Here is a 20,126-nt window from a genome sequence, read left to right on the forward strand (position 1 = left end):
GTACAGAGATACGATGGGCATGCTGCGTTTCCATATAGAGCAATTTAATTCATGTGAAACATGTACAGAGTTACGATGGGCATGCTGCGTTTCCACATAGAGCAATTTAATTCATGTGAAACATGTACAGAGATATCATGGACATGCTGCGTTTCCACATAGAGCAATTTAATTCATGTGAAACATGTACAGAGATACGATGGACATGCTGCGTTTCCACATAGAGCAATTTAATTCATGTGAATCATGTACAGAGATACGATGGACATGCTGCGTCTCCACATAGAGCAATTTAATTCATATGAGACATGTACAGAGATATGATAGACATGCTGAGTCTCCATAAACATTTTTAACAGTCAATTATTGTATCTCTTTAGACGTAAGTATAGAAATGGAAGTAACCGTTAACGCTTCCATCTTAAAGTTCCCCAAAAAGTCCATAGTTTTATGGAAACATTTATTGATATTAACGTATAAAAAACATTTTTATGACCCAAAATACCATTCTTTTAAATAAAAAGTGTCTTGTTGTTAAAGAAGTACATAGAAATGAGAGTTCATTATGTTTCGGCAAACTAGATTTATTTTATATACATTTAAAATAATTAGCAAGTTAATACCATTCATCTTAAATAATGAAGTAATTTTCCCGATGAAAGAAGCATTAAAAAGAGAGAGTATCCTCTAGAGAAATATACACCAATTACATTATGGAGTAAGAACGTTATATTTTGTAGAACAAGTACATCCTACGTTAAAGTTTTTAAATTTCTAATTATGTACATGATAAAAGGAAAGTCATCCAACAATGAAATCACCATTGTGTTGTTGCACAAGGAAAAAAAAGCACACACACTAAGAATAGCTGTACAATAAAGCTTGTGTAGTGTAAATAATTCAATTTCAATTTCAAGCCTAAATATTCACCGTATTGCACATCAAATGTTATGTCCAATCAAAAAGTAAAAAATAATTTTTTTCTGCGTCTGATTTTTGTTAACGTAAAGCTACAAATCGATTTCCCTCCCCATGTATTGTGCTTTATGTAAGCACTGAACTACAGAACTACATTAAAAGGAGAAGGTACGTTGCCAGTCCGACTTTATACGTCACACGTAAACAACATAAACTGGAGAAAAGATGTGGTGATCTAAGTTCTTGTATATCTTACCGATACCATATGAATTAAAAACATGCTAACATACAAATTGTTAGATGTTTCCCTTATTTCTTAATTATTTTCACACAGAGATATATTTATATTTATATATATATATATCTAGAATTTACTAAAACATATTAGACTCTCATCTTGGACACAAATACTGAATTATCTGTATATAAACATAAAAAGCAAGAATAACAAAACATCGGGCAAACTTAAGGACATAACAAAAGCTAGGGATTGGCGTTTATATTCTCAAAATATAGATGATGATTAGATTTTCGACTAGTATCGAATTTTATAAATAATATTTTAAATTGTTTTCAAGCTTTTTTTTTGAAGCTTTGTACCATCAGTTTCGGGTTGTGTTTTAGTGAACGCTCCTGAAGAAACTGTAAAGCGAAACGGTGTGTGTTTAATTAAATAAAAACAATATTTTGGTATTATAAAGCCGTTTATTTCTACTATTAATAACTTATTTAATACCTTACTTGGTAGATACATATAATTATTAAATTGTATAACTCTACAGTTATTTAGATAAGTATATATTCAACATTTTAAATCTAAATATCGATTTGTGTTATATAGCATCGAGAAACTTATCAGTTTCATTATTTACATATCTCTCAAATTAATCTCTCAGAGACAGATAAAACTTATTGTTCTCCTACTTCATTTTGTTCACTTTAATGATAGGAAGACAAAAGCTCTACATTAAACGATATATCTATAATGTGGTAAGCAGTTGGTAATGAAGAGGACGATACACTAGTTTTGTTCGTTGAATTAGTAAGTCTTAATTCTAAAACATTAAACCAAAAATAACATCTAGGTTAACAGATGAAAATTGCTCAACTCTTTATACAGCAAGAAATCCTGAAATGCATCGTATTCTAAAGACAATTTGTCAGTATCTAATCAGGTCATGAGATGCTGCCTCTATAGCTTAGACGAGTACGGTGAAAATGATCTGAAAATCTTTTAGGCTACACAAGTTACATGATCATGGAACTGGAAAGAATATATCTTTCAGACCTCTATTGAAACTTTTTCATCCGTTTTATCTGCAGAAAACGCGCCACACGACTCTCTCTGGTCCTTTGAAAAAGACAGAAGTTTAGCGATAAATTCTTTTCTCTATGTTTCCAGTAACTTTTTTTTTGTCGATGTAAGAGTGTTCGAAAATCTTTTTTACTGCTTTATCAAAGACGATTAGCTTTGGGAAGGACTAGAAAAGTTCATAAAATATCCAATAAAACATATCTTAATATAAGAAAGTAAATTATATAAAGTTAATTATAAATGATATACAATTTAACATTTATGATCATATTCATTAGTTTTTACTATAAAAAATACATTTGAGAAACTACAGAGTTAGTTTTCTACTTATTTCGTAAACAAATGTAATATGTTTTATCACATGTTCTATTATGTTCCATTTAAATCTCAGCAAAGCATTTACTACAACATCTTAAATTGCAAACGTTTGCATGTAATATAGAAATTACGTATTCCTAATTAAGTTTCACGCTATCACTTAATAAAAATGTTACTACTAAATTCCAGCTAAGGCATTTTTCACTCTAAAACTTTAAACTATCATAATTCAATATTCAATTACATAGTTGTTTTGTTCCATAAAAAGTAAGTCAACTAGGACTAGAATCTAGGACCCAACGTATATACTTACTACACTGATAAGCTGAATAAAAGACATGCCAAACTGCACCTCTAAAGTTTTGTTCATTGTTTCTACTGGCCGGATGAGTTTGTTGTAGTCTCGAAACAGGTCACGGACCAGACGTTCCTCGTCTTCAGAGCACTCAACTGATATAAAAGAAAAAGGTAGGAATAAGTTTGTGCTTAACAGTTAAAGTGAAAACAAGCGAAACCCCATAAAAGGGCCATTTGTAGGATTTATTCTAGAAGACAAATTTTGCTTTTATAAAACTGACACTTATTTGCCAGTAAGAACTACCTTGAACAGTTGTGCGTTTCTTTGGTTATAGTCCGCCAAGTTATTGTAAAAACCAAACTAGAAAACTAAAAAACTCAGCGTTCATTATACTTTTTATCAAGATTCATTCACTTGAGTTTAAAATTACTAAAACATTATATCAATGAAATGAAAAAATTGAAAAGGTTAGCATAAATTATATTATTAATAAATTCTGATCAAAAATAAACAAACTGTGTAAGTAAGAAGTAAAAAAGTTACTTATAAGTTAAGGAACTTAATTATATATATAAAACAACTTATAGATAATGTTTATGATAGATATTGATAACTGATTGTTTGACGAAGTTTTCACTTATTTGCCCATCTCAGACAGGATAAATTTATCACATATAGTTTGAGATGCAGTGGTGTTGTTAGCTGGTTGTTCAACTTTGGTTTTAAGTTTTAAATTAGGAGCGCTTCCTTTTTTCTTAATGTCCATTCGTCTCTCGCTGAGTCTATTATTTTCAAATGTTTGATGTTCGTTTTCTCGCTACAATCTTTACTTTGATGGTTGTAAATTACAGAGTTGTTGGAAAGGCTGCTTTGCGCATGCTCCTTAACTCTGGTTGCTAGGGTTTTTGTCGTTGACCCAATGTAGTTATGCCGACAGCATTGGCATGTGTATTGATACACCAGCGATTGTTGTGAAGGAAGTATTTTGTCTTAAGAAATGAAAAAAAAAATATACACATTCGTTTGTTCGGCTTGAAAATCGCTCTTAGGCTGACTCGGGGATAAGTTGGCTGCAGAATGTTCTCGATTTTTCATTTTAGTTTAATGCCATGAGAACCAGTGAAAAGTAACACCAAGGTGATAGGACATTTTGGAACGTTGAGGTCTGGAATCTTGAGGTTGTAAACTTTATTAATATGCTAAAAAACCAAAACCTTTTGCTGATGAGTGCTAGAGGTAAAGCATTTTTGATATTAATAATTTCATCATGAAAATTACAATAAGAACTAGTAAGTTTAAACACTCTATGAATTAAAATATTTATTAAATCAGTTTTGTAACAGTCTGGTATGAATGTACTGAAATGACAGAACAGATCAGAAAATATTGGTTTGTGGTAGTATCTGGCTTCGAACTTGTTGTTCAAGTTTATGACCTCTAGATCGAAAATTAAAAAACGCAATTTAGATTATTTTTTGTTCTTCAACTGTAAACTTGGTATTTCCGTGCTTAGAATTTAAATAATCTTGAAACTTTTTGACATGGCTTTATTCTCTGAATACTTATCAACTAAAACTCATAATGATTACAAAGCACATAAGTTCAGTAGTCTGGTTAATAATCCTTAAAAATCTCTATGTATGTTTGTCGTTAAGCATAAAGCTATACAATGGGTTATCTGTGTTTTGTCCACTGCAGATATCGAAACCAGATTTTTAGCACTATAAGTTCACGGACTAACTGCTTTACCACCAGATGACCAAAATCTCTACGGGAAAAGATATTTCTGTATTTGTGTTGTTTTTCAAAATCAAAGATAATTTATGAGTTATTTTGTTGATGATTTATTATCACTTTACATAAAACACAAAGCTTTAAATTTAGTAATACTGCTTAGTTTGTTATATAAAAAAGCTTATTTAAATACTCTCTTCAACCATATCTTTGGTGAGAATATCGTCTTTTCCTGCTGGAACTTTTCTTAAAGTAGGAATGGTATCATACTTAAAACTTAAGTTATTCATTCAGCACTTTTTCTTTTAAAGCTACATATTTCAGATATTATCAGACATATCACGGCTAAAAACAAAGACAAACTAAACAGATTAATATTTAGAGCAAGATATTTATGTTCATAATCATTGCAAATATTTACATATGCTATCTTGGGAAAGCTGGTTAACAGTAGAAACGCGGTTTACTAACACAGCTGAAAGTAACACAATACCACTGTGAAAGTTCGATTATCATTGTTAAATTAACTGAATTGTTATGAGGAAGTTTCTGTCTTTAAATATTTATGTTCATAATCATTGCAAATATTTACATATGCTATCTTGGGAAAGCTGGTTAACAGTAGAAACGCGGTTTACTAACAAGGCTGAAAGTAACACAATACCACTGTGAAAGTTCGATTATCATTGTTAAATCAACTGAATTGTTATGAGGAAGTTTCTGTCTTTAAATATGATTGAACCCTACCTAAGCTTTATATTACAACGAAAACAAACATTTGGATACAATTAACTGAAATAACTAAATTTCATAGATCAAAATTAAATCAAACTATATATACTTAGTACAGATTCAACAGTATGTTATTCGTCAAATTAAGCAGAGCGTGGCTTATTGGTTAACTTGCTCTGAATATGAATCCGAGTTTATAGTGTTTGTGGCCCATTGTTGCAAAATAATGCGATCAGCACTTTGGAGTTGTGGATACGTTATAAGAGTAAAGATCAAATTTCACTTTTAGGTAGCCCAAGAGTTGACGACTGGTGCTGTTGACTAGCTATTTTCTCTTCAGCCCATCTGTTCAAAATTAGGGACAGCTGCATTCAGATAGCTCTTTGTACACCGTTGTTTGAAATGAAAGAAACAACCAAAAACACTTCTCATTTACAATGATTTTAAACTTGAAGATATATCATGAAATCACACGATTGTTTTAAGTGACACTGTCTATGAACTAAAGTGTTCTTAAGGGATTTTAAAAATAATATCCTTGTTTCTTATCTACTGTGCCCAGATATCTTGTGATTTCGAAGCAAAAATTCTTACATCCATTCTTTTCAGCCTTGAGTTTTAAAGAGTGTGAAAGCTAAGCTTTTTTTTTTATATTCGTATGACCGAATTTTTCAATGGATGCGGAAAAAAAAGTCGTGGTTTCTTACTCTCCTAAATTATCTGTCTTTCAAGATACTTGAAAAGAAGTTTTACCATTTTTTTCTGACCTGATTCCCAAAAAATATTCGTCCAACATAAGTCTGATTTTCTAGCATGTTCTAACTGGACTCCAAAAACAAAGGTCTAGTTTCCTACATGTTTGGATTCTGTTTGAAGGGATTTGAAAAGATTTGTTTTATGTTTTTCTGAGTTGATATACTAATAGTTCGGAAAGCGAGATATATTTTTATCTTATTTCTGTGATCTGATTGTAATGTGATTCGCAAACTAAAGTCTCATTTCTTTACTTATCAGTTTTGGTTCTGAAGAGGTAATGGAAGCTAAGGTTTGCTTCGTTACTTGTCTGACCTGATTATCCTGGGATTTGGAAAGTAAAGTTTTTATATCTTTATTTGTTTGGCCAGTTTCTTGTGGAATTCGGAAGGAAATATAATATCATTTATTTACTTTTCCGATAACATTTTTAAGGAATACGGAAAGGAAGGTTTTGTTTTATCACCTAACTAATTTAACTATCAATCAAATCGTGCTTCCGCTTGATATATTTTTATAGATAAAGAACAACTGGCACAAAAATTAACTATAAGAACGCTATCGTTATTATTATTTTGATAAAATAGCTATAAACATTATAAGCATTCTGTATATTTGGCAAGTTTCCGAGTTGAATTTTTTTAAAGATTGATGTTTTCCATTATTACAAGGAGTCTGAAATATTTTACGGATATGCGTAAAGTCATGGAGACATTGTTAACATGATTCATTGTTATTAGAACAGTCAGTATATTACATTTTATTTGCTTAGATATGAGTAAAACAGTTTATATTTATGTGCATTTTGCATATCTGTAGAATAGTTTCCGAGCTATACATTTCTTACTAGGTTAAGTGTGAAATACAAATCAAAATCATGCTAAAATATAACTTGAATTGTTTTGCTTGTCAATAAAATCATATATAACTAAGGCCATTTATATAACACGAAAGTTTAACAAAAGATGAAAAGCATCCAAATCAGAAAATATTAATTAGCTTAATAATTTGACTGTTTTTAAAATATCCTTGCATCATTATTAGCCATATCGGCTTTAGTCGTAAATATACATTAGTTATTGGTTAAATTTAATGTACTTATCACCAGCCTAACCGTCGAGTAAAAGACATTACGTACACCTATATTATATCGAATTTAGACACATCTCAGAATGAAAGATGTTTGAAAGTAAAGTACTGAAGATAGTTTGTTTGTTTTAAGTTATGCACAAAGCTACACAATGGGCTATCTGTGCTCTACCCACCACGGGTATCGAAACCCAGTTTCTAGCGTTGTAAGTCCGCAGACATACCGCTGTGCCACTGGGGCCACTAAAGATAGATACTCGACGACAACATTAAAATGTTATATTAATTAAAAGAAAATGACAATCAATCATTTCACGAAACTCTTGTTTGTTTTTATTTTTTCTAGCTTAACGAATGCTATCATCTAATTGACATATTCAGTTTTACTTTATGTACTTTAATTTTCTAAATTTGTTTCCATAATTGTATAAAAAAAAGAAAGAAATTAGATCATTCAATATAAACATTTTCGCACTAAGCAGTTTTAACCCCATCGCTATGAGTTTTCCTATGGTCAGGGGTCAAAAAGAATGTCATCGTTTCTAGACTTACATTCAACATTGTGAATGTATATCAATAAGGTTGGTATCAAATCGTAGATTATAATTCAGATTTTAGTATTATACAGTAGTCAATTTCTTTATTTAAAAGCAAATATTAAAACAGAATTGCTAAATAGCGTTTTCTGTGTGTCATGTGGTATATTGAATGCAACTGTGGTTCAAATTAGATGTTTGTAATGTCCAAACAATAAGAATAAGAAACTCAACTTACCAATATTGACAAGCTACAATATAAAATAAAACCTCCTATCTTTACTATTTGCTGAGATATGACTACATTCAGCGAATCAAACACAGTGGCCCCGCTTTCCTCTTTCATTTTTGGAAATACTTGCTTACCAACACTCGCTTCGCTTAATCATATGTTTATAACCAATCAAAAGCCCAGAATGTCCTCCATGTGGTTTTCTCAGCCTATTCAAGGTATATATTTACCAAGATTAATATTTTGTTTCCAATCTCGGAAGGAAAGAGAAAATGGTATTCGAGAAACAATATTTTTTAAACCAAAATAAAGTAAGCCTAATAAATTACAGTGGAATTCTATGATATTGAGAGAGTGATTAATGTTTATTTCAAAATACATATATAAAACCTAAAAAGTTATTTTCTTTTACACCCACCATGTGTGAAATTCGGCAAGGCATGTGAGTACAAACTTCTTTTCAATCGTAATTAGTAGAGATCGTTGTTTACTATATTTCTTAATTTACTGTTCTATGTTTTAAGAAAAATAGCTGAAATTTAAAAAAATATTTGCAAATAGTAACAATATATATTATTACTACCTTTAATTAACGTATTATAACCGAAATGTGACTGTATTTTACAAAATACTAGTCCATTAGAAAAAACCAAGACAGATAGATCACTTTTTAAACGCCGCTATTATGCTACTAGATATGATAGCATGAAATGCACGTGCGCCATGTTTGTTTGTTTGAAGTTAAGCACAAAGCTACACAATGGGCTATATATGCTCTACCCACCACGGGTATCGAAACCCGGTTTCTAGCATTGTAAGTCCTCAGATATATCGCTGTGCCACTGGGGGCACGCTGTGGTTGCAACTTTTATAATGCTAGTCAGATATCGCTGAAAGGTCAACAAAATATAAATAATAACTATAATTAGACTTATAATAAATCTTATATCCAAATTTTGCATGGTGTTTACGAGGACGGTCAATTCGACCAAACCCGTACAGAGTTAAGATAGAGAAAATAACAGATAAAATATAACGTTTTTCTAAAACAAGCGTTTGATACTTATCTGGATTTTATTAGGTGGTTATAGAGATTTCGCAAATGAAATTTGACAATATTTTGATGCATGATTTTTAGTCTTAAAATTATATTTTTCGATATACAAAGTTTACAGCTTAAGTGTGTGGATTGAGGAGCAATTAACCAGTCAAATGCATTCGAAAAATATCAAAATAATTATATAAGTGGTTGTATATTTACTGATATGTTTAATAAACAAAGAATAAATGCATATATATGTGATAAGTTAAATGTTCATATTACATTTATATAACTAGAAAATCAATTATCTTAAAATCAGGCCTTTTAGTTATGAAAAATGCATTTAAAATTCAACTCTCTAGCATTAAAGTTTACAGAATTTCATTTATTATACTTGGTCCTTCTAATTTTAACAATATCATTCAGATAGTTATAAGAAAGCAGGGAATATTACCTTATCATAACTGAAAAAAGAAAACAACAACTAAGAGTTAATAATAGATCCGAATACTCAATTATCTTTATTAATTTTAATAGTTTCAAAACTTATTTTAATCAGTCAAATATAGTTAAAACCGCATAGGGTACGAAAATATCAAAATTAAATAATAAGTTGAACAATCGCAAAGTTTTATATATTTTTATTTAAAGAAGGATGACGTTTTGAGCTAGCACTCTTCGTCATCCTTTTTTAAATAAAAATATATAAAAACTTAGTGATTGTTCAACCTATTATTTAATTTTTATTTCAATCAATGTTTATACCATAAAATAAAATAGAAATCTAATTACGTTTTGATGTACTTTGCGGAGACAATGTATTTCCTAGTTGATGAGTCTAAACTGGTTAGGTGTGAATAAAAGACTAAGTGAAATAAAAAATAAGAGTGAAGTTTAGTTGGCGTAATTATAAAGTTGTTTTCTTGTAGGTAATCGGACGGAAGTATATTATTATTTTGTTAAACCAAAACAAAGGCCTATTAATTATGTTAGGGAAAAAACAGCTTATTTGTTGAGTAATTTATTAAAGTAGAGATAATTGTGTTTTGTTTGACTTTTTTTTGAAAGTTTTATGTTTGTGTGTGACTATTAATCTATTTAAAAAGAATGACGATAGTACCAATTAAATAGCAATAAATGTCACGTGAAAACCTTATTCATAATAGAGACAGTTTTCATCTGAAATATTTTATTTTACTGCTTAATGAGGAATTACATCTAGAAACATCGATATCAAACGTTTTCATTTCGATATTACACTGGGTAAGATGACTTAATAAGCAAAATAAAATGTAGATGATGGGCTAAGAATAAATGAATAAATAATCCATCCCGCTAGCTAATATGATGGTAATGAAATGATATTTTGAAATATCAAGTCAGGTTTGATTTTGATAACTCAGAAAATGTCTTATTTAACACATGAATGAGGCAAGAGTTTAGATTATGTGATTAATACAGCTGCAAAGATATTTTTTAAAGTTTAAAATGTCAATTTTTTCTGTAATAATGATAATTAGCCATCGTTGAAAATGCTCGAACTTTCAGGTTGGGGGCGTTACAAAGTGACAGTCAATCTCCCCAATAGCAGTCCAATATTTTATGGATGTTATAAACTATTCTATGTATTATCACTAAATTAATGCATTACAAGTTTTATGTCATCCACTTTGTTTGAACCTTAGTTCTTATCAACACAAAAATTCAACAATACAGACGCGTTTTTTTCTAAATAAACCTTAGTACGTAACTGAGATCTACGCGTTTATATTTTGATATTATTAGTTTCAATAAGGATAATAAAGATCACTTTAATATTATATTCCGTTATAAAGTAATTTTAATGATCATTTTCATATTACCTGTATAATTTATTACACAAATTGAAGAGTTAATAATTATGTTAAACTAAAAAGTAAATGATATAAGATCGCAGCATCTAATAAAAAAGGGGAAAAAACCAGGATAATTCTTAAAAAACAACAATAGAAATTGTGTTGATTAAAAAACATCATAATTTAAGAACGTGCTAGTTTTTGTTGCCGCCGGTGGGAATTGGTTAGTCCTACTTAAGAAAAAAAACAATCTGTAGATGTAGATTTTCCCATTACACAAACTTTGAGTCGACCTAATATAATCACTATAATATAAGTTTTCATATCAAACTTACATGTGCAAGCGGACGAACTACTAAGAACAAATGTTACTACTTGTATATAATAAAAGTTGGTCAAAGCATGAAAAAACCCAACTGCACCCATAACGATCAACGGGTCTTGGATGTTACACGAACAAAAACTAGATCTATTACTACCAATTGATTATAAATTCTTGCATATTACAGGATCAAAAAATGTAACCATAACTATCAATGGATTTTATATTTTTACATGTTACAGGACCAAAACGACACCCATAACTGTCAAATAATTTTATATAGTTACATGTTACAGGTACACAAACTACATCCATAATTATCAATAGCTTTAATAGTGTCACATGATACAAGAAAAAAACTAAACCCCTTCATATCAACGGCTTTTATATTGATACATACTACAGGACCAGAAACTATATTCATAACTATCAACGGCTTTAATAGTGTCACATGATACAAGATAAAACAACACACACACATAACTATCAATGGCTTTAGTAGTGTCACATGATACAACAAAAATACATAGCTATCAGCAGCTTTTATATTGTCACATGTTACAGGACAAAATATTACACCAATAACTATCAACGATTTTATATTGTTACATTACAGGAATAAAACTACACCCGTGACTATCAACGGCTTATATTGTATTGTTACATGTTACAGGGCCAAAAAATACAGTTACTGACGGTTTGTTACATGTTACATGTTACACAAACACAAACTACACCCATGACTGTCAAATACTTTTATATTGTTGCAATATTACAAGACCAAAAATTATACTCATAATTATCAACGACTCATATATTGTACATATACAATCTGAGAATATTTGTTGCTATTCTAATAGCAAAAATGTATCTTTCGATCAATAATTATTTACACTATTTACAATATTTCTATCAATAAACATATTCACAGTAACATGCAGTTGACATTCTTTATAGAAAAATGATACCCGTGCGTTTTCATTTTCTAAGACTAAAGTATACAACACGTTGAAATAACTTGAATGTTGAAGTAATTTGTTTTGTAAGCTACCTTGTCTATAATATATATTTAATTTTTTTATACATATGCTTATTTCTTTAAAGGTCTTGCGTTTTCTACACAGTTCACGTTGGTTTGACTGAGGTAAAACGTACCAACAACAACTTTTGCCTTACTCTAAGGAGTAAAAATAAAAACTATATTTATCAAATCACAAGTTTAAACGTTTTCTATTTATAAGAGTTATAAGTTAACATTTGTAATTAGTAGAATAAAATATACGCTTTAATTATACTAGGATATCATGTAAGACAGAGAAAAATGATACATTATAAAACAAGGAACCCGATAACCCATTTACTTCGTACAAATTATATTTATCGTTTAGCAGTAGAGTGATTCATTACATACAGCAATTCTTGTGTCAGCTAGTTGACCGAGCGAGTTATCTCAGAAGACAATACTATTGCAAACGGAGAAACCTGATAACCTAAGCGCATATGGAATATATATATATATATATATCTTAGAATTAAGATGGGAAAACAATACTATTCACATGAGGGTTAAAAGAAACAACTATTTCATATATATCACACCATAGCTACACATATATGGGGAAAACGTTTGGCAACTTTAAAAAACGCAAGTAATGGCAACGGAAGCTAAAATTTTGTTTATTAAACATGCGCGTTCAATAAAATGTAATTATAATTGTATCTAAGGCCAAAACACTGCCATTGTCACATTGAAAAGAAGCTTTTGTAGCTTTAAGTTTGTCTTATATAAAGAGACATGAGAACTCACCAGGAGCGTTAATAATTTGATTTATAAAATATTTGTTTCTTTACATGTAGATAATATATCATAATATCCCGTTATTATCTCGAATATAAGAATATAAAAGACATCTATATTTAGATATCTAGCTTCTGTAAGTTTTATCAGATTTGTACTACAGCTTAAACATCAGATTTCTTTACACACTTTCTCTCAGCAAATCTTTCCTGACATTCCATGACAACTGGAACGAGAGTTGGTTACTTTTAAGAAACATTGAACTGTAAACCACGTAGATTCTAGACTTCTGTAACTTTATATAATAAGGCTTTCCACCGTATTCTCATGACCTGTGTGTATCAGAATTTTAAACGATGTAAATAATGTTTTCTCTTCCCTTCTTTCAATTACTCTTGCGAAACACATACATGCACATGTATATAGTTTATTGCCTTCGTTTGTGTGTCGTTCTAGCGTTATAAGCTATCAGACTCACGGCTGGATTTCGATATTCGAGGGTGGCACAACACAGACAGATCATTGTGTAACTTTGTTATTATCAACAAATAAACAATATCTTGAATTTTCAAGCCAATATCATAATACAAAAATGTGCTCTAATGCTATATTTATATAAATCTAAATGAATAAAATTAACTCTGATACGAACACATTTGTGTATAATTTGAAGAAAACATATTTATTTGCTATGCATTTCTACCACACATCAAAATTTAGGTGTTTTTGTGATCCCCAGTGGAACAGTGGTAAGGCATTGACTTATAACGCTAAAAACCGGGTTTTAACACCCATGGTGGGCACACCACAGATATCCTATTGTGTAGCTTTGTGATTAACTACAAAGAAACAAGAAAACAACTGTTATTTGTTTCTGTTGGATTTTCGTGTAAAGCTACACGAGGGCTAACTGTGCTAGTTGTTCTTAATGTTGAAGTGAAAAACTAGAGGGCAGGCAGCTAGTCAACATCACCCACTGCTAACTCTTGGTCTACTCTTTACCAACGAAGAGTAGGATTGTCTGTCACATTAAAACTCATCATTTGAAAATATCCACATGTGTTGATGAGGCAGGAGAACATTTCGTTTAAATATAATTATATTATTATAGCAAAGGGGAAATAAAAAAGGGGCATAATTATATTATTAGAGCTAAGGGGACATAAAAAAGGGGGTAAAATAAGGCAGGAGAACATTTCGTTTAAATATAATTATATTATTACAGCAAAGGGGAAATAAAAAAGGGGCATAATTATATTATTAGAGCAAAGGGGAAATAAAAAAGGGGTAAAATAATTTGTTTAAATTATTTATTGAGTACAGTATTTGTAAACAACTGTATTTTTTGCTACATTTAAAGTTGTTCGAATATTTCTTTGCCATCAGTAACGTATATCTCGGTTAAGACTGTAAGAAACAACTGTAAGCAACAATAATACAAAGTCTTATATTTTAGGTTATATCAGATTAAATTTCGTCGATCTATCTTAATGTCTCTTGTGTATATTACATCCTGAATACGTTTCCCACATTCCAAATAAATTTATAAATTAATCACAAGTTCAATGTTGAAGACCTCAAAGATATATTTGCATTAATGAAACAATTTCTAGTAAAAAAAAACAACAAAACAATAACAAAATCTTACACGTGGTCAATTAATTGTTTATTGTGATGATCCGTACTTGGAATGAATTGTAGATATAAAACAGTTATTGCTATTCACTTAATGCAGATATGGAAAATGTACCAATTCTCCCAAAGGTCCAAACGTTGTACCATATTCGTAAACCACGAGCTGAGAAACACAAAGAAAATGTATATTACATAAAATCTTAACAAACTTAAATCTTATTTGTGATTTACGAAGTGCATTCAGTCGCACATTCCTGAATATATTTAGCCAATGTTTAAGAGAAAAGTAAGGTTTCAGACACTTAAGAAAAAATAAATCCGATTCTAAGGTGTAAAGTTATAAGGATCATTTTTTAAAAACAAAAATAGATACATATATGCAGTAAGCTTACACTTGCTAGTTGATTGTCAAATTGAAGTTGTATAAATCACAACCGGTGTCGAGTAAAAATGTATTTTTGTTTCTACTGCACATGAACATGTACAAAAATACGGATGTTCTTCTTTTGATTAGTGGATGGTCGGTGTATAAATAATTACTGACTGTCAGCGAAGAGAAGCTTTAATTAACTAATTATATGTTTTAATGAATCATGTTTGGTGTAAAACTGAAAGTTTAATGAGAGCATTACAATTCATCTAATTTGCCATGTTATAAGCTGGAAGCATATTTGTTTAACTACAAATGCTTAAGGAAATGAATATATATTCGGTAGAACCACAGTTAAGGGTTTATTCATCTCCCGTTTTAGGCTAATAGTTAAAATAGTCTTCACTTATATATCAGTTTACAACCTAATGTTTCAAGTAACATTCTTAAAACGAAAATATTCTATAAAGTTGTAGCAACTGATGGACAAAAATAAGGAGATGACACTCCCCCATTTTATGTGAATGGATAGTTCCACTACACTGCTTCGTATTCGGGAAAAGATATCTCCAAGAGAACGTTGGAGGAACACGACTATAGAAAAGCATATCGCAAAGAGTCCCTCCCGCCCATATATTTATCTTAAAACACTTTTTGCGATGTTTTTAATAAAGGCCTTAATAGAAAAACGCAGGAAGCAAACACAAATTAGTCTAGATGCGACAGATAAACACAGTAGGAGATTAAAGAAATTGATATAGTGAAAGCTATGCACTATTAGTTATTTGTGACAAACTTAGAGTTATTATAATCACTGAAGAAAGTGGAACTATAAATATATCATATTGTTTAATGTGATAGTTATATATTGTAATAACATCTATATCAACTGCGTGCTTTTAAAACTGTATACTAATTCTGATGTATTTATGAATTGCGATATTTAGAAAAAACAATATATATATCGTTAGAAAATATTCAATAATTCAGAATATTTAGTTTAAAGCCTTTAAAAGTTTTAAAACAAAGAAACTTTTTCCAGGGTGTAAATAAACAAATAATAAAATTACTAAGGTTTTTTTCAGGTACGATTCACATACACAAGTTCATTATCATAGTACGTTAGAGCTGTTCACTGAGTATGTTTTCAAGAACTGCAGAACATTTCTTTAAAATCAAGTAATTGAAAATCTTAACATAATTGTATGGAACATTCCATGGAATATACAAGTAATTGTAAAAGTGAAATCTGACTCAAATACTTACCAATTTTCACTTGCAATTCTTATAAAATCTCCAACTATAATCTCTTTATGTTTGATTACTGAAATCTCCAATGGAGTGACACAACAACTGAACTGATATGTACTGTATATCAAATTCATGATTCTTTAATAATAATTTTAACATGTTTATAAGAAAATGTTAACCGCTCTTTCCCCTATTATGATTAGAAACTGATACAGTACCTTGCACAAGTATTCACATCCCTGTTAAGTTTCCAAATTTTGTTGCCGTCTGAGCTTTCAATCATGAAACTTTCAAATGCGACTTTATATTTAGAATATACACAATCTACTTCAAACAGAAAAAGCTAAAAAACGCTGATATTATATAAGTAAGTTAGATTTTCAAAGAAAATTAGAATATTCTCTATTGCGTAAGTATTCAACCTCTTTGCTATGACAACCCTAAATCAATTTAGGTGCAAAATATTAGTTTGAAAGGTCACGAAACTAGTGTAATGGTCTCTATGTGTGTGTAATCAAAGTGGTTTAACATAACTTCAGAGTAAATGCATCTGTTCAAGCCACATAGTGATACGACAAATCAACCATAAAGACCAAGAAGCTTTCCACATAAGTCAGGGATAAAGTGGCAGAGAAGCATAGACCAAGAAGCTTTCCAAATAAGTCAGGGATAAAGTGGCAGAGAAGCATAGACTAGGAGAAGGCTAGAAGAAAACTTCAAAGTCGCTGATTATCCCTTTGAGTATGGTGAAGTCCATCATTAAGCAGTGGAATATGCTTCATATCACCTAGTCACTACCCAGATCAGGCTGCCTTTCCAAACTAAGCAGCCGGGGAAGTAGGGAACTGGTTATGGATGCCACTGTTAAGCCAACAGTGACTTTGAAAGATTTGAAAAGTTTCATGTCTGAGATGGGAGTCAGTGTTCATACATAAATAATATCACGGTCCCTACAGAAAGCTGGCCTGGCTTGTATGGGCAAGTGGCAAGAAAGAAGCCATTCCTGAAAAAAGAATCATCTTAAATCTCGGATGGAGTTTGCGATAAAGCATGTAAATGATACTGCAGACATGTAGCAGAAGGTTTAGTAGTCAGACGACACACAATTGTAGATTTTGGTCTAAATTCAAAGCGTTATGTCTGGCGCAAGCTCAACACAGCACATCACTCGGTCAACACCATCCCAACTGTCGAGCATGGTGATGGTAGCATCATGTTATGGGGATGCTTCTCATCACAAGGGACTGGGATGCGTGTCAGGATTGAGGGGAAGATGGATGGTGCAAAGTACAGGCGAATCCTAGAGGAAAACCTGCTTGAGTTAGCCACGAATCTGAAACTGGGTCGCAAATTCACATTTCAGTAGGACAATAACCCGAAACACAAGGTCAAAGCCACACTGGAGGGGTTTTAAAGGAAGAAAGTGAATGTCTTCGAGTGGCTCAAACAAAATCCTGACTTGAATCCAATGGAAAAGTTATGGCGAGATTTGAAGACTTCAGTTCATCAACGGTCCCCGACGAATTTGTCAGTATTGGAATAATTTTTCCAGAAGGAATGGGCAAATATTACACCATCCCATTGTGGAAAGCTTGTAGAGACCTATCCAAAAAGACTCACAGCAGTAATTGCTGCCAAAAGTGCTTCCACCAAGTACTGAATTAGGGGGCTGAATACTTATGCAATCAACAAAGTTCAATTTATATATTTTCTTTGAAGGTTTTGCTGACATTCAACCTCCTTCACACATAACAGTGTTAAGTTGGATCATTAGAGTTTTGAATAAAAACAAGCTCATTAAAAATTTGTTTACATTACATTTATTTCATCAAAATGTGACATTATTGGTAGAAGATGAATACTTTTGAAAGGCACTGTATTTAAAAACCTTATTCCCGAAATGAAATATTAATAATAATTATTTTTTTGTATCAACACATCAATTTCTGAATATTTTGTATTTACAGGTGGCGCAGAAATTACATCTGTTCGATTATTCGAATAAAAAACTGAGAGTAAACAGATTGAAGTTTATTAAATACCTAGATTGTAGCTCCAATATATTATACATTGTCTTTGGCTAGGTAATTTTTAAAATAGATACACGTTTCTTCAGAATATTTACACACTACGAGAATCAAATCTTAAATAAATACATTGTGCTAAATATTCTACTTGTAGCTAGAATAAATAGAGCTGGTATCAGACAGTTCTAAAACGTAGACGATTACGAAATTTAATTTCTCATGTTACTTAAATGCGTTTCAAAGTATGGAATAGATTAACAAACTCTCACATACACGTAGAGCTAAATAAGAGTTGCTCACCAGTGTTTTTGCAATTTCGCCACATAAGAGCACAGGGAAATAAGTTAGAATTCATAGAGAACGACCATGTACTACGAAGATCGATATCAGACATGGAATCGACGCACGCAAGACGAGGCGATCAATCTCGGTAAAGCAGTTAAGAAATTATGAGCCTACAAACCATGTAGCAGTTTTATTTCCAAATAAAAAAATGATAGAAGTCTTAGTCTTGCGCCAAAACTTTGTTTTGGTTGTGTTTCTTAATTTCGACAGACAGCTTAGGGCCAATATACAAGTGTAACAAACTGTGTGAAATGAATCAAACAGTTTCTTGAAATAGAATGAACTTAAAAATTACATTACAATTGGCCTCAGTTGAAATACTTCAACTAAATCAAACACTTTTAAACCTGAGTATGAGAATCCATAACAAGAAAAGCTGATAATTATAAAATAGGGTAAATAATAATAATCTGATTTGTGAATATTCGGACAACACTAATACATATTTTTTCAAGTACTATGCAAAGTATTTGAAATGAGTTCAATTCCCCCACTTATAACTTTCTATTGTCTCTCCTACTTACTTCTTCAGTTAAGATTGTTGAATTTGATATTCTAAATCACTTATCTCAAGACGATTAGATTTATCTAGTTTTTATTTTTAATTTATTCCTCTTTTCTTTTGGTGAGTGTAATGAATGTATTTTTTTGGTCAGTTAATTTATTTCCTTGGAATATAATTTTATTTTCAAAGTATATTTCAAAATATATTTATTTTTCATGCATCTAATCGCCATATTTTTACTTTATTTCACGATATTAGATTTAATTATACCGTTATTATCAGTATTTGCATTTTTCTTAGGAGGATCTTAATTTTTTCTGTAATTTTAAGTAAAAAGAAAAGAAAGTGTGATTAGAATTTTAGTATTACATTGGCAAACAACGATTTGTTGTTGTTGTTTGTTATTAAGCACAAAGCTACACTAAAGGTTATCTGTGCTCTGCCTACCACGGGTATCAAAACCCGGTTTCTAGGGGTATAACTCCACAGACATACCACAGTGCTACTGGGGAGCAACAACGATATATAAGCATAATAAAGTTCTCTATTTTCGAGGAAACATACAAGATGTTTTCAATGGTCTGTCGAAACATGCAGTATGTTCCCCCAAAATAAAAAATTTCATTATGTTTATAAATCTTTGTCTGCCAATTTATTACTACATTATCGTAATATGCTTCTATACTAAAGCAAATTACAGTTAATAGTTAACATAGGATACTTCATATATATTTTCATCACAGACTTACAAACTATATTTTTAATATATGGTACCGATACAGTTTTAAAGCTTTATATTTTTCTGATAATGTGTTTTAATGCAAAGAAAAAAAAACAAATACATGAAGATATTCAGTATTTTTTGAAATTCGAATGTTAAACAATTGTTATGATTTCATGTACTGAACGAAATGAGAATATTCAACTGAATTCTAGATACTTTTATATGAATAAAGCTTTTCTGAGTCTAAAACAAAGTATTTCTGGCATTTCATTAGAAATTCTAGTTTAACGAATTTCTGGAGAGTACAGTACAATATTATCACAAAAAACATTTATACTAGCAGTGAA

At 30.7% G+C, this 20,126-nt stretch overlaps 1 protein-coding gene across 1 annotated transcript in view; it reads right to left on the reverse strand.

The window, feature by feature from the left end:
• LOC106473475 (acetylcholine receptor subunit beta-like 1) overlaps positions 1 to 20,126 on the reverse strand; it is a 119,887-nt gene that overhangs the window by 17,679 nt on the left and 82,082 nt on the right. Inside the window, exon 2 of the mRNA XM_013934157.2 lies at positions 2,865 to 3,001. Within this exon, the coding sequence (XP_013789611.2) occupies positions 2,865 to 3,001 (137 nt within the window). The remainder of the gene's footprint in view (positions 1 to 2,864; positions 3,002 to 20,126) is intronic.

This window comes from Limulus polyphemus, unplaced genomic scaffold (assembly GCF_000517525.1).
Source record: "Limulus polyphemus unplaced genomic scaffold, Limulus_polyphemus-2.1.2 Scaffold130, whole genome shotgun sequence".
In the NCBI taxonomy this organism is placed as follows: domain Eukaryota; kingdom Metazoa; phylum Arthropoda; class Merostomata; order Xiphosura; family Limulidae; genus Limulus; species Limulus polyphemus.